Genomic DNA, 13,346 nt, shown 5'->3' with positions numbered 1-13,346 from the left:
CACAGTTCTCTAGTTCAACAATCCTGTGAGTCAAATTGATGTTCAGTAAATGTTTGTTGAGTAAGCCAGGGTTTGTAACCAGCCTGGAAAGCAAAACATGGTTAGTAAGTGATTTACTGAATTTCAAATAGCCAGCTTCTAAAAGAACTTCTGGAACACAGCATGTATATAAATTGGGGGCTGCCTGTTTATTCACAGGGTCTTCCAAATATATAGTAGTAAGGACATAGGTAAGCGTGATCTTGTTGTTGTTTTTACTATTATTATGAAATGTATTCAAAGAACTGAGCTTTAAAATATGGCGAGCCATCTTAACATTCATATTACTGGATTATTTCTCTTTCTCATTGTTATAATTAGGTATTGGAATTATTTTTCCTAAAGACACTTATAAAAACAAAGTCAGTTTTCCCCTTCTTACTAAGGATCAGAGGGACCACTTTATTGGGTGCTTTGGATGTTACGTTTATAGCAGCTGCTGAAATGCTCTCAATTGCTATTTAGCAGAGTAGATATCATTCTGGATATCAATTTTCAAAAAGCTGGTTGTCCTTGTCCTCAGTGTGATCATTAAAATTGGTATTTTACATCCACCTTTAATTTTCAGTGTGAAATTAAGCAGAATTGTTCAGGTATTGTTTATAAATCTCTCTCAGAAAATAGGAAAATCTTTGCTTTTTCTGACAAACTGCCATTAGGAAAGCACATTTCTGACACAGTGCCAGGCTTGGCCTTCTTGTTGGCATAGCACATATGGTTGGAAAGTTAGTCCAAGGTCTATCTAATAGACTTTATTTTTAAAGTGCTTGTTTCAATTTGATCTGACAGCTTAGTTTGGTTCTTTATCTCCTCCCTTTTCCTAAAGTCCCTATATAGTGATTTTTAACCTTTGGTATGAAGGAAGTGAGTATCATATTTTCTTTCCAAACTATACATATTTAATTATGTATATATGCATATATACACATAGCATTCTACATGTAATTTCAGGGCTTCTGAGGACCCAAGATTCATCTTTTAAACTGAAACTCAGTTCAGATATCTTTGAAACCTTGAGGTTCAGTTAGGCTGAGTGAATCACCCACTCTACATTTTGACAGCACTTAATTTTTATCTCATTTTTGTTACTATAATGATTGCATAGCATCTTTGTTACTATAATGATTGCATTTCTCTCTTCTGTACTAAGTAGTGACTTCTCTCCTTTGCTTTCCCTTGACCATCAAGTGCATATCACAAAACTGAGCCAATATACTTTATATTTAGGAATTGATTAAATAATTGAATGAATTAGACTGGACTAGAAAATTCCATGGAAATAAGGGCCATTTCTGTTTTTACTGGCTACTTACTGTATGCCCAGCTTCTAACACAGTGCCTGGCACATAGGGGAGATTTCGTAAGTATCTATCGCATAGATACAGTTCAGCTGTGTCTATGCATGACATAGTTCTGCTCATTGAAAGTGACTGATGTATAAAACTCTTATGAGTCTTTGTGAACAAGTGTGGTGTATTTTATAACAACTTAATCTTGGAAGCAAAAATGTCAATAGATATTTCTAACTATTTTAACCTCATATCTCAGTTTAACTCTTTGTATCCTTACTTCCACTTTCCCCACCCATCCTACAACTCACCCATCCCATGTCTTATAAGTCTATATACTCACCTTTTTATTATCATTTGCATACCACATGAGCTTGCAGCTCCATGTCTATGTCTTTGCTTCTCTGGTTCAGTTCATATTTTTAATCATGCAACACCGAAGTATTGAGCATTTACCATGTGTCCAGTATTGGGCAAGTAGCTGGCTATGCAGATACAGTACTCATCCACCCGCCCGACCACTTTACCCCATAGAAGTAAATGTTCTGGAGAAAGAGATAAGTGAAAAGAGGTCATTATAATAAAGTTAGTTAAGTACTAACATGGAGGGCAAAATGCTACAAGAGTGAAGGGAAGTTGTTTACACTTTTTCCTGTCCCTGGAGCGTCCTTCTCCGTGTCTGCCCTCCTCCTGAATAACTGTTAATAATCTACACATCCTTTAAGATCCAGTTCAGATCTTCTTTCTCCATGAAGAGTTTCTAAATGTTTTCTGTTTGGTCTTCTTCCTCCACTTCCCCACCCCAATATGCCTTTTACAGCATTTGTTGCAATCCTCTACTAGACTGCTTACTTATAGGTTAAGAACTGTGTCTTTTCCATCCTTGTGCCTTAACATAGTTCTTTAAAAGTTGTAGGTTTACTGAATGGGCATATTTGTTCTTATTTAGTCATGCCATCCCCTCACCCACACCCTGTACCTCACCACATGATTTATTTCCTCTCAAGGATCTCAAAATCATTTCTTATGCTGTGCTTTACCTATATACTGCGGTAGGTTGCCATGGCTACCATTATGTGGTTGAAAAGTTGCTCTCCTATTTAACTTCTCTCTTTTAAATTCAGAATGAGGAACTCATGGCTCAACTAAATGAATGACTTGTCTTCTGGTCAGACAAGTGTTTGCTTCATAGTGGAATCCACTTACTGTTAACCCATTTCTTATATTTGGAAACATGTTTTTATTATTCTTTGGGTATTGAGATCTTTGTTCATATCTTTTTTTTTTTCCTGGATTCCAAATAAATGATTTTCAAATCATCAAAAAGTTTGCAGGATTTATTTTCAGGAATAGTTTATTATGTTTAAAAATGCCCTTTGTGTCTTAGGCCCATGAAGGGCCTAGAGAAGCAGCTGCTTATAAGGAGTAGAGAGAGCTCATCAGATACTACAGACTAAGGTTAATGGGTATTTATAGTTCAACAATGCCCTGAAGCTACCCTTACCACATACATAAACACTTATAATGTAAAATATTTTCTTCGTTTCCTTTTCTAACATAAGTCTAATAGCTTTTAATTATTTTTCTTTTTTTATTTCTTTTTTTTTTTTTAGTTAATTTAATTTTTCATGGTCAGATTTTTCTGAATAGTAGATTAGACCCCAAAGTTTTCCATTACTTTTTATGGAATATTCCTCAATTTGAAATAATTTTCTAGACAAATCAGCTCCAAGAAAAACCTGTCCTTGGCCTACATTTTTATCTTACCTTATGGAAAGAAGAGAAAATCCCAGAGAACCTGACTTACAGCACGGATGCATAGGCCCAACAATAGTCTTAGGCACATCCAGCCCAAATTTCAAGTTCATCCTCAAGAGTCTGGAATAAGGTGAAGAGAAAGGGGGAGCTGGCAAGAGATCAAGACACACCTGTTTTATAACATTTTCCTTGCTATTTACATGTGTCAGATTCCATTTTTCTGTTAATGATAAGCCCATGAGGGTGGATTCTTTGTTCTATTCAGTGCTGTACTCTCAGAACCTCAAAAAGTGCCTGGCATGTGGTTTATTGATTAATACTCAAAGGTGAATGAATGAATGAATGAATGAGAAGACTTTGAGTCAGAAACATTTCTTTATATTTGTAGCACATACTATGACTCCTAAAATGATGTGTTTGAAATAGTTTTTACATAAATGGTATTTGGTGAGTAAAAAAAAAAAGTTTTTTTTAACATTTTATTAAGAAGTACTGTTGACAAGTTTAGTATTAATAGCTAACTTCTCATACTGAAAAGTATGCTTTTCCAGTGTACCACTAATTGTAAGAATCAGCCTCATGTAAGAGTCACATCACACTATTAACACGGGGGCTGGCCCCAGATAGGTCAGGACCACAGTGTAGTGTGAGACAGTGTCAGCTGGGATTAAGAGCAAGGGCTACAAAACACATAGATCTAGGTTTAAATTCCAGCTCTGACACTGCTTGGCTCTATGATAACGGCAATCGCTTAACCTTTATCGTCCTTTGTATTTTCATCTATAAAATGGGCATAAGAGCATTCCAAATTTGCTAAGTTTGGAATAAGGGTTGGATGTAATAATGGAGTATACCTAAGCACAGGTCTCAGTATAATTTTTTCAGCCTCAAGTAATGGATGAAAACTGGTGTTCATTCTTGGTTAAGAAGCTAGTGAAAGACCTTTACTCAGCTGTGTAAAAAACTGAGTTTTAGCTCTGCACTGTGTTACCTAGAATATCTCTTTATCTATCTCATTTTTTTCCACCTGAAAACTAGGGCATATTTAGTCTGATCTGTCTACTTCACAAGGACTTAAGAACAGCTAAGCTAACACATGAAAGAGGCAAATAGCTTTGAACTGTTTAAATGAAAGGTGCCAGAAAACTCAAATAGAGTTCTATAGATAGTCTAAACTCAAGTTAAACCAAATCTGGCATAAATTTATTATAGGAGTACAGGGCTTTATGGCCTTATACTTTGTAATAACCTTAGAGTATTAAAATATTGTGCTGATGTGACAATTCTCTAGAGTCACTGCTTATCAAAACAGGATAAACTGTATTCAGAAAAATAACTGAGTATATGTCATTGTCCTCTTGATGATCATCTCCATGAATCAAAAGTTGAGCACTGTTCCTAAAAGGTGTTATTTCCTGTGACAAGGAATTACAAAATGTGCCATTTAGTGTAACTGTCATATTTCAAAACACATGCTCCAGGAATTGAAGTAAGAAAACCTTGAGGATACAAGAATTAAAGTTAAATATGTGAACACAGGAAATTGAAAGTACAACCTGGTAGTAGAGTCCCAGAATATTAAAGATCAAGAGGACCCAATTCTTTTTGTCATAGATGAAGTATTGATTTTTAAAAGACAAACACAAGTTTTTCTAAAAGTAAATGTTCAATCCATATTTTTGTCAAATATGATGTATTGATTTTTTTCTTGAAAAGAAAAAAGTAAAATGATATAGCTAATTAGTGGGGCTGAGAGATTTAAAACAGGATTCTAGTTATGTTGAATGAGATATTTTAACCTCAAAATTTTAAAAAAACAACATAGTTATATGAAAATATGAGTTGGAGCACAAATAAACTCTTAACTCTTGGTAAGACTCATAAAATATATTTTATTTTTAAATTCTGGAGTCTGTACTATTCAACTAAAAAAATGGGATAAGTAGAAGAAAAACAAAGAAGTTTGGAAATAACTGATACAGTGATTCACAGAATGATCAAGAATGCCAAAAACAGACATCTAAAACAGTGCCTAGTTTGTCAGAGTGACTGTATTTCTGAATTAACATAATCAGTGAAGAAACATAGAAAAATGAAAAAGAAACGTTTTTTAAGTAGCAGGGTATACATTTACTTAAGTTGCCTTAATCACTTTTTGAAACTTTAATCTTGCTTTACTGCTAACTTGGAATTCCCAGAATTTGAATACTAGATCTTGAGACAGGAAGCTTGTGCTTTTGAATTCATATTTCAGTTAAGAATGTTAATTTCCCTCTTGCAGAAATGATAATAAAAATTACTGCATTCATTCTTTGCAGAAACATCATCAAATAAATGACCAAAATAGTTTTGTAAAAAGTATAGCCAGCATAGATATTTCTACATTCTGTGCAAAGTTAGATGTGTATGCATATATTTGTTTGTACACTTTCTATGCATGTATCTAAATAGTAAACATCTTTTCCTTTACTTCTTCTTAGGGCTGTTATAAAGTACACAACTTTAATAATGTAATACCCGAAGGCATGAACTTGAGTTTTATCATAGCCATGGTTTCAAATAATGGAGATTACACATGTGTTGTTACATATCCAGAAAATGGACGTACCTTCCATCTCACCAGGACTCAGACTGTAAAGGTGGTAGGTAAGCATGATTTGTATTAAGTGCGCACAACAAAATGCAATACTTTTGTTTAGGCTCTTAAGAGTTTATTACAAACAAGTGTGTAAATTCTGAAAGAAAAGAGGGTTATCTTTTACCTTCACCGCACTATTCCCAAGGCCTCAGCAATTCCACCTAGATACTAGGCATTTAACAACTATTGTTCTACTGAATGAATATGTGGATGAATGAAGTAAAGGCAGCTTGGAGGGTGAAAAGAGTGCGGACATATCTCTGTTCAAATTATACCATTGCCATTTATTAGCACTATGACTTGCCTGTACTCTAGGACTACAACAACCTAACATTTAGTATAGTTCAGAATATTAGAAATAATATACGTATTATGCTAATGCAGTTCCAGGCAAGCAGTAGAAACTCAATGAATATTAGTTAATACTGTTGTCAAAAAAATGTATTTTACTTGAATTAGGTAAAATATGTCTTTTATGTACTGGAACTTCTGTAGCGATTGCTGGTAGTGCTCAACCATTGCTTTCTTTGGGGGTGAGAAACTAGAGAAGTGGAAAGGACAGTGTCTAGGCAGAGTCAACAGACTCCCATCAGACCTAGAAATCAAGAGAACCAGTGTCAGGATAGGTGGCATTTAGAGGAGAGCCCTAAATACTACTGCACCCACTGTATTAAAAATGACAGGGCTTCCCTGGTGGCGCAGTGGTTGAGAGCCCGCCTGCCAATGCAGGGGACGTGGGTTTGAGCCCTGGTCCGGGAACATCCCACATGCCACGGAGCAGCTGGGCCCATGCGCCACAGCTGCTGAGCCTGCACTGTGGAGCCCGCAAGCCACAACTACTGAGCCCGCGTGCCTAAAGCCCGTGCTCCGCAGCAAGAGAAGCCACCACAATGAGAAGCCCACGCACCGCAATGAAAAGTAGCCCCCGCTCGCTGCAACTAGAGGAAGCCCGCAAACAGCAATGAGGACCCAGTGCAGCCAAAAGTAAATAAATAAAAATAAATAAATTTATAAAAAAGAAAAAAAAAATGACAGCATATCAGAGTGAGATTTTTTCATACCCCATCTTTTAATAGATGGAAACATTGAGTCCCAACAACAGAAACTAACCTGCTTAGAGAAGCTCCCTGAGTTAGTGGAAAAAGTAATTCTAAATCCCAGGCTTCTGACTCTGTGTTTAGGGCTTTTTCTACTAGTCTGACACCAAGTTCAGCACAATTTTTTTAAAGGGCTTTAACATAGTGCAAATAAAATTCGCATCAAACAATTTTGTAATCACTTCTCTTTCTCTGCTTACCTTTGGAATCATGCTGAATTGGGGACGGATTCAGAAGAAAAATCAGACTAAATTTAGAACCTAACATGAATGGACATTGAAAGTCACATGAATAATCTAACCATATATCCATCTTGGTAATTGTTTCCAATGTATATATACTTCAATGTATTCATTTTTGGAGAGTTGGGAACAGGCATGCATGTTCACTTTGACTTATAGAAATAGAAGTTGACAGACACATATGTGAGGGGTGTGTTTCTAATCCAACTCCCAAGTTTGTTTTTTAAAACTGAAGTATTGAGTACTTATTATACACCAGTAGGATGCTTTAATATGCATTACTTAATTTAATCCACATAATAAACCTGTGAGGTAAGTTTAATTACTCTCATCTTAGAGTTGATTAAATTAGATTTTCAAAGTTTAAGTAAAAAAAAAAATTGTATGCTTTGTATATGGTCAGGTCAAGGTTAGAACCCTGGTCATTATATCTTTGAAACTTCTACACTTAAATACTACATTATTAAACCCTTTCAGGGCATCTTTCTTTCAGTTTAGGAATATATAATGTTATAAGAAGCAGCAATCCTATGAATGAACATTCAACTGATAACTAGATAACAGGTAGACTTACGTACTGACCTCACACTGTGATTTTGAATTTTCCATTTGCTTGTTCATTAATTAATACTTATTTAATCATTTCCCAAACTAGACACTCTGGGCATGTTGAAGAGAAATATGTAGAAAAGAAACAATTGAGAAAGACTTGAAATCGATTAATTATTAAGTAGTATGAGAAAGAAGTTTATCTCATATAGGCTTTGGGAAGCAAAAACACTGGATAAACATTCTATCCGAAGCATGAAGGATCCTCAGTATATTTTTTTCCCTTTTTTGCTTCTTTTAAATGAAAGAAGTGTTGTAATTGACTATCCATTGAACTGTGGGCCCTCTCAAGAATTGACAAACTATGCCAGGAAGTTGGGCAATGCTTTACTGAAGAGCAGAATTTTGAAATGGGTTATGCGGAATAAAGGCTACATGATTTGACGTCATATCCCTTTGTCCCTTCCTCTCTATCACAGGCTCTCCAAACGATGCATTGCCTCCCCAGTTCTATTCACCCACTGATCTTGTGGTCTACGAGAAAGAACCAGGTAATTATAGCTGTGCCTCGGAATATCAGTTAGATTCTCTTAATTACGAGGAATAAAATGTCACTTAAGTTAACGCAAGAGAATAGAGGGCTATTGTAAAGAAACACATGAATTGAAACTGAAGTGCTCTCAGAAACCTAGTCATCTTTGGGTCTTATCTGCTTCATTGATCTCGTGGGCAGCTCAGGGATTCTCTGCTTCTCTCACAGCAGATGCTCCCTTCTCCCTCTGTGAGCAGTTTTCTTCTGATTAGCGATTTCTGTTTGATGCAAACTTTAGCCTGTGCAGGGCTTTGGTTTACCGAGACTTCAACATGAGCACCAGATGTCCTTTAAACTTCTACCCCACTACAAAGGAGCAGGGAGTAGACCTGGAGTCAGAACTGTGAATTCAACAGGTAACAACTAATAGGACTAGTACACCTTGATTCAGAACACCCTCGAATGCGTACGCTGGCTACCTGGGTTTCCATTTAGTTTTCATAATTTTTCATTCTAGACAAAAATCATTTGGAACTGACCAAATAAGGCATAACCTGTTATTCTTCTGACTCAAAGCCTTTCACAGTTAACTTGAAAAACCATAGAAAATTTTAACATTCTCTATATTTCATCCTTACCAATAAATTCACTTCAACCCAATGAAAATTATAAAAGAAAATTTGTTTAAAATGTACTAAAGATAATAGAAGCAGTGTCCAACATAGGTGGAGAACAATGATACGCCCCCCCCCCCCAAATTAAGAAAAGGTTTCAAATAGGGATCTGCCTTGTGAAAAAATAATACCAAGGGGAGTCTGCCAACCCCAAATGGACCAGATTTCCTAGAATCAGTAGTGGTTTTATGTATTAATATGAACATTCTTCCTGCTATCAGGGTAAACCCTTATTAATCTTCTAAATATCTTTCCTCTATCTATCATATTATGGTTATAAAAACATGCCTGAATCCATATTCACTTTATAACTGGAGAGGAAGGCATAAAAACCATGCATTGGAAAAGAGGATAGAGTATGACCACTCAGTGAGACAAACCTGAGTTCAAATTGGGATGACAATATAATTTATCATCTCAACCTGGACACCTTTTGAGAGTGAAAGCAGTCGATATTAATAAGTAACTAGGAAAGCAAGCGTAAAACAGAACTGTTCTGGGCAAACTGAAATGTAAAGTCAGTCTAGGTCAAATCCTGGTCTGCCACTATTAACAATTTGACCTTGGAATGACATGTAACATCTTTAAGCTTTAGTTTTTATATCTATAAAACATGAATTTAAAAACTATTTCATAATATTTTGTTAAAATTAAATAAGCTTAATAATAAGTAGCCAAATATAATAAATATATAGCACAGTGAATTATTCAAAGTTCTCAGTGAGTGTGCTGCTGTTGTTGTTGTTATGATTATTATTACCAGTTTTGCCTAGAGATCCCCCCATCCTCATGTTCCCTCTCAGAAGGATAGCATAGCATTTCTATTTAAAAGTTGTGTTTAAACTCATTGACTGCATCCTGATAGCTTGAGCATTTCCAGATGCATCCTGCCTGGCCAGTCCTCTCAGTGATGGCGTTGCCCCATCTTTTCTGGGCCAAGGTCCAAAGATCTGGAGAACCTTACCTCAATCACCCATTGTTTGTGAGGGAAATAACAAAGGAGAAGAGTAGTCCATGGAGGTTTAGGGCTAAAAAAAGGAATGTTGTCAGAGACTTTTTGAATAAATAACTGTCATTTTAGAACATATATAGGTTGTATTAAAAGATGGGCATTCTAATAGTTTTATATAAAGCTGCTGTCCTTTTCTTGGTTTGTTTCTTATGCAGTGAAGGAAAGAGGTTACCTTATGGTAGCCCACTTGAAAATCAGTCAGAAGTAGGGTTGAAGGCACACATAAATTTTATGGCTTTTGATTAATCACAGAATAGAACCAGTATAACCATGTAAAGGTTACAAACTGATGAGTTAACTTGTTTTTTTAGGAGAGGAGCTACTCATCCCCTGTAAAGTCTTTTTTACTTTCCTGAAGGACTCTCGCAATGAGGTTTGGTGGACCATTGATGGAAAAAAGCCAGAGGACACCACTATTGACGTAGCTGTTAATGAAAGGTATCATTGACACAGGCAAGGGGGTGACTAACCCTTGTCCCTCAACCTAATGCCTTCCAGTGTATGCTGATCAATGAAAATTAAAATTCTAATTTTTGCCTATCATTAACAAAAATCAGCAAGATTTTCAAGTCTTTAGTGGCTACACCCCAAAGCAGGATTATTGGACTTGCAATCCAAGCCCCAGATGCCACCTGATGGTTACATCTTTATGATACCCACTTGAAGGTAGATAGAATGCATATCCTATATGAATGAAAAGGCCAGGATATAGGGTTGTGGATGGATGAAAGCCTGTCAGTGTGGCCCTATTCTCTTTCTCAAGTCTGGAGTCTGGGCCTATGTTTTTGTGCCTCAGATAACTGTGTTAGCTTCTTGTCGTATAGTCAGCATATATTTCCTATTTTCCCCCTCTTTCTTAATTTTCATAGCATACAAGTCACATTTTTAATTAATAATAATTTTTAATATTAACTAAATACATTAATGTTCTTTAAATTTTATTTTTTAAATGGATGGTGTGGAAATACAGCTCATTCTTAAAGTAACAAGCTGGGTCATTTTATTCATAAATAAACATGACTTTTTTTGAAGTGGCTTGAGTTGGCAAGAAGAACTGCAGCAATTAATTAAAATGAGCAGTTGACTGATTACATGACAAAGTAGTTCTGAAAACTTATGCCTTATCTATCATCTGTGTGTGGATATATCTTAGGCTATTTGAACTTCTAGAATTTAAAAGATATTTATCCCCTACTAGTAAACTTAGACTTTATGCAGAAATTATGAAATGTCATCAGGTACTATGCAAGATACTTAGTCCCTAACTGAGTAGATTTTATAGGAGTAACAATGATAGAACATAAATGCCAGTATAATGTGATAAATGCAGTGAATGGGAAGTATGGAATGTTAAAGAAAGATTTAGTTGGGGATTCCAGTCAGCTTTAGGGGATTCGGTAATGCTTCTCAGATGATACAGAGACTAAATAAAGATTTGAAGGATGAGTAGAAATAAACTAGATAAAGAAATCAAAAGTATGTTCCTGGTAAAAAGAACATCATGTGCGAAGGTGTGGAGGTTTCGAGAAGCAGAACATATTTAAAGATACAGAAGGGGGCTTCCCTGGTGGCGCAGTGGTTAAGAGTCCGCCTGCCGATGCAAGGGACACGGGTACGTGCCCTGGTCCGGGAAGATCCCACATGCCACTGAGCGGCTGGGCCCGTGAGCCATGGCCGATGAGCCTGCGCGTCCGGAGCCTGTGCTCTGCAACGGGAGAGGCCACAACAGTGAGAGGCCGCATACTGCAAAAAAAAAAAGATACAGACGGAGTTTCCTGAAACTGGAGCAGTTTTTGCTGAAGGAATTGATGAAAAATGTGGCTGGAGGCACAGAAGGAGAGTTATTATTTCAGGAATTCTGAACATTGTGCTTCCAATCCTCACAATAATAATGAATGAATAGTAATGAAAGTCATGTTGTTCTTCCTTGTTGCTCTTGAAACACAAGTCATTGTTCATTGTTCAGCAGTGCAGTTAAGCTTAGGTTAAATCCATCACAGTCCTTAACCAAATTCTCATGACCTACAGTAAACTGCATCAGAAGAACCCAGATGTCAGTCAACTGTAGGAGAGAGAATTTTTTTTTCTCCTTTTGAGCAAAGTAGTTCAAAGGGATCTTAAATCTTGATCTTAGACCCAAAGCACTTGATCTCTAACTTGCTGAGAATTGGATATATTTATTTTCACGAAGTTTACTTGCTCTGAGAAGTTTATTCTTTTTAGGATATAACCATGAGGTTTGACCAAAATGTTCTATCTGTGTTCAAAATCCAAGTTTTGGGAATCTCTGAAATGTATCAACTATCACTGTGGGATAATAATAATAATAGACTAATTAAACATTGTTCTAACACTTATGCATTAACATACTCAATCCTCAGAATTCTGGAGTAAGTTAATACATGCAGTGCAATATGTAGACATTGCCACTTCCCTCCTTTTCAAAGGAGGAACTAAGATGTGGAAAGATTAGTTACCATGCCCAAAGTATATAAGCAATAAGTGGCAAAGCCTGGATCAAAGTCCAAAGGGGTCGGGCCTCAGAAGCTTCTCTCTAAAATGATGCTGCATCCTACCTCAGATGTTTGAGGATAGGAGACGTTTCCCTTTGAAGACAGATCTGTAGTATGATGCTAACTCTGGGAGTTGATCTACATATTGGGATTGTGTATAGTATAGATGGTAAAGAATGGTATTGGAATCTAGAAGCTAGTCTCCTTTTGTAACTCCTTTTGGATCACAGGCAACTCAGCTTATCGACATCCTCACCTAGGAGCTCTGGCCCCTGAGTCTCGCTAATGGTTTGATTTTCTTTCCCCTACTTCTAGTGTAACTCTGAGTATAACAGAAGACGAGACAAGGACTCAGCTTCTGAGCATCAAGAAAGTTACTGCTGAGGATCTCAAGCGCAACTATGTCTGTCATGCCAGAAATGCCAAAGGGGAGGTTGACAAACCAGCCAAGGTGAAACAGAAAGGTAATGGATGCACTCAGCAGATGAATCTGTGAACTCCAAATGCAACACTGAGGTGAATAAGAAAAAAGGAGAAACAGAACGAGAGAGCTCCAGCACTTAGCATATCTGACACATAGTAATGAATTAAAGTTGAATGAAAAAATCTTGAGAGAAAGTTTCCATTTATATAAAGATACTCAAAATATTATAATATTTCTTATAGTTTTAGTATCTTAATGCCCAAATGTGACTTTAAAATTCCATAGGATTATGATAATGAAGCATAGTTTTATATCTGTACAGTAATGAAAAATAAAGAAAATATTTAAAGCTACCAAAGATTTAATAAAACTGGTAGAGTCACTTATTGTTGGTGAATTGTAAAGACCCTTTTAGAAATCATTGACGGCAGAGTTTAGGCGTTACAAAAAATGGTCGTACCATATGACTTAATACTTTTGGAATTTTTCCTGGACAACTAACTTAACAGAAAGAGAATTATGTCCCCATCTATATTCTTAGAAGCATTATCTATAATAATGAAACATTATAAATAGCAA

General features: G+C 36.2%; 1 protein-coding gene across 3 annotated transcripts in view; it reads left to right on the top strand.

Moving 5' to 3' along the window:
* Nucleotides 1-13,346, top strand: part of IL1RAP (interleukin 1 receptor accessory protein) — a 125,147-nt gene that overhangs the window by 87,457 nt on the left and 24,344 nt on the right. For all 3 annotated transcript variants that reach the window (XM_027108882.1, XM_027108871.1, XM_027108876.1), the window contains exons 5-8: nt 5,567-5,732; nt 8,092-8,163; nt 10,142-10,268; nt 12,659-12,807. In XM_027108882.1, the coding sequence (XP_026964683.1) occupies nt 5,567-5,732; nt 8,092-8,163; nt 10,142-10,268; nt 12,659-12,807 (514 nt within the window). The remainder of the gene's footprint in view (nt 1-5,566; nt 5,733-8,091; nt 8,164-10,141; nt 10,269-12,658; nt 12,808-13,346) is intronic.

This window comes from Aethalodelphis obliquidens, unplaced genomic scaffold (assembly GCF_003676395.1).
Source record: "Aethalodelphis obliquidens isolate GAN/ISIS:26980383/991018 unplaced genomic scaffold, ASM367639v1 scaffold1, whole genome shotgun sequence".
NCBI lineage: Eukaryota > Metazoa > Chordata > Mammalia > Artiodactyla > Delphinidae > Aethalodelphis > Aethalodelphis obliquidens.
Note: the sequence above shows the minus strand (reverse complement) of the source record. Positions and strands in the feature narration are given on the sequence as shown.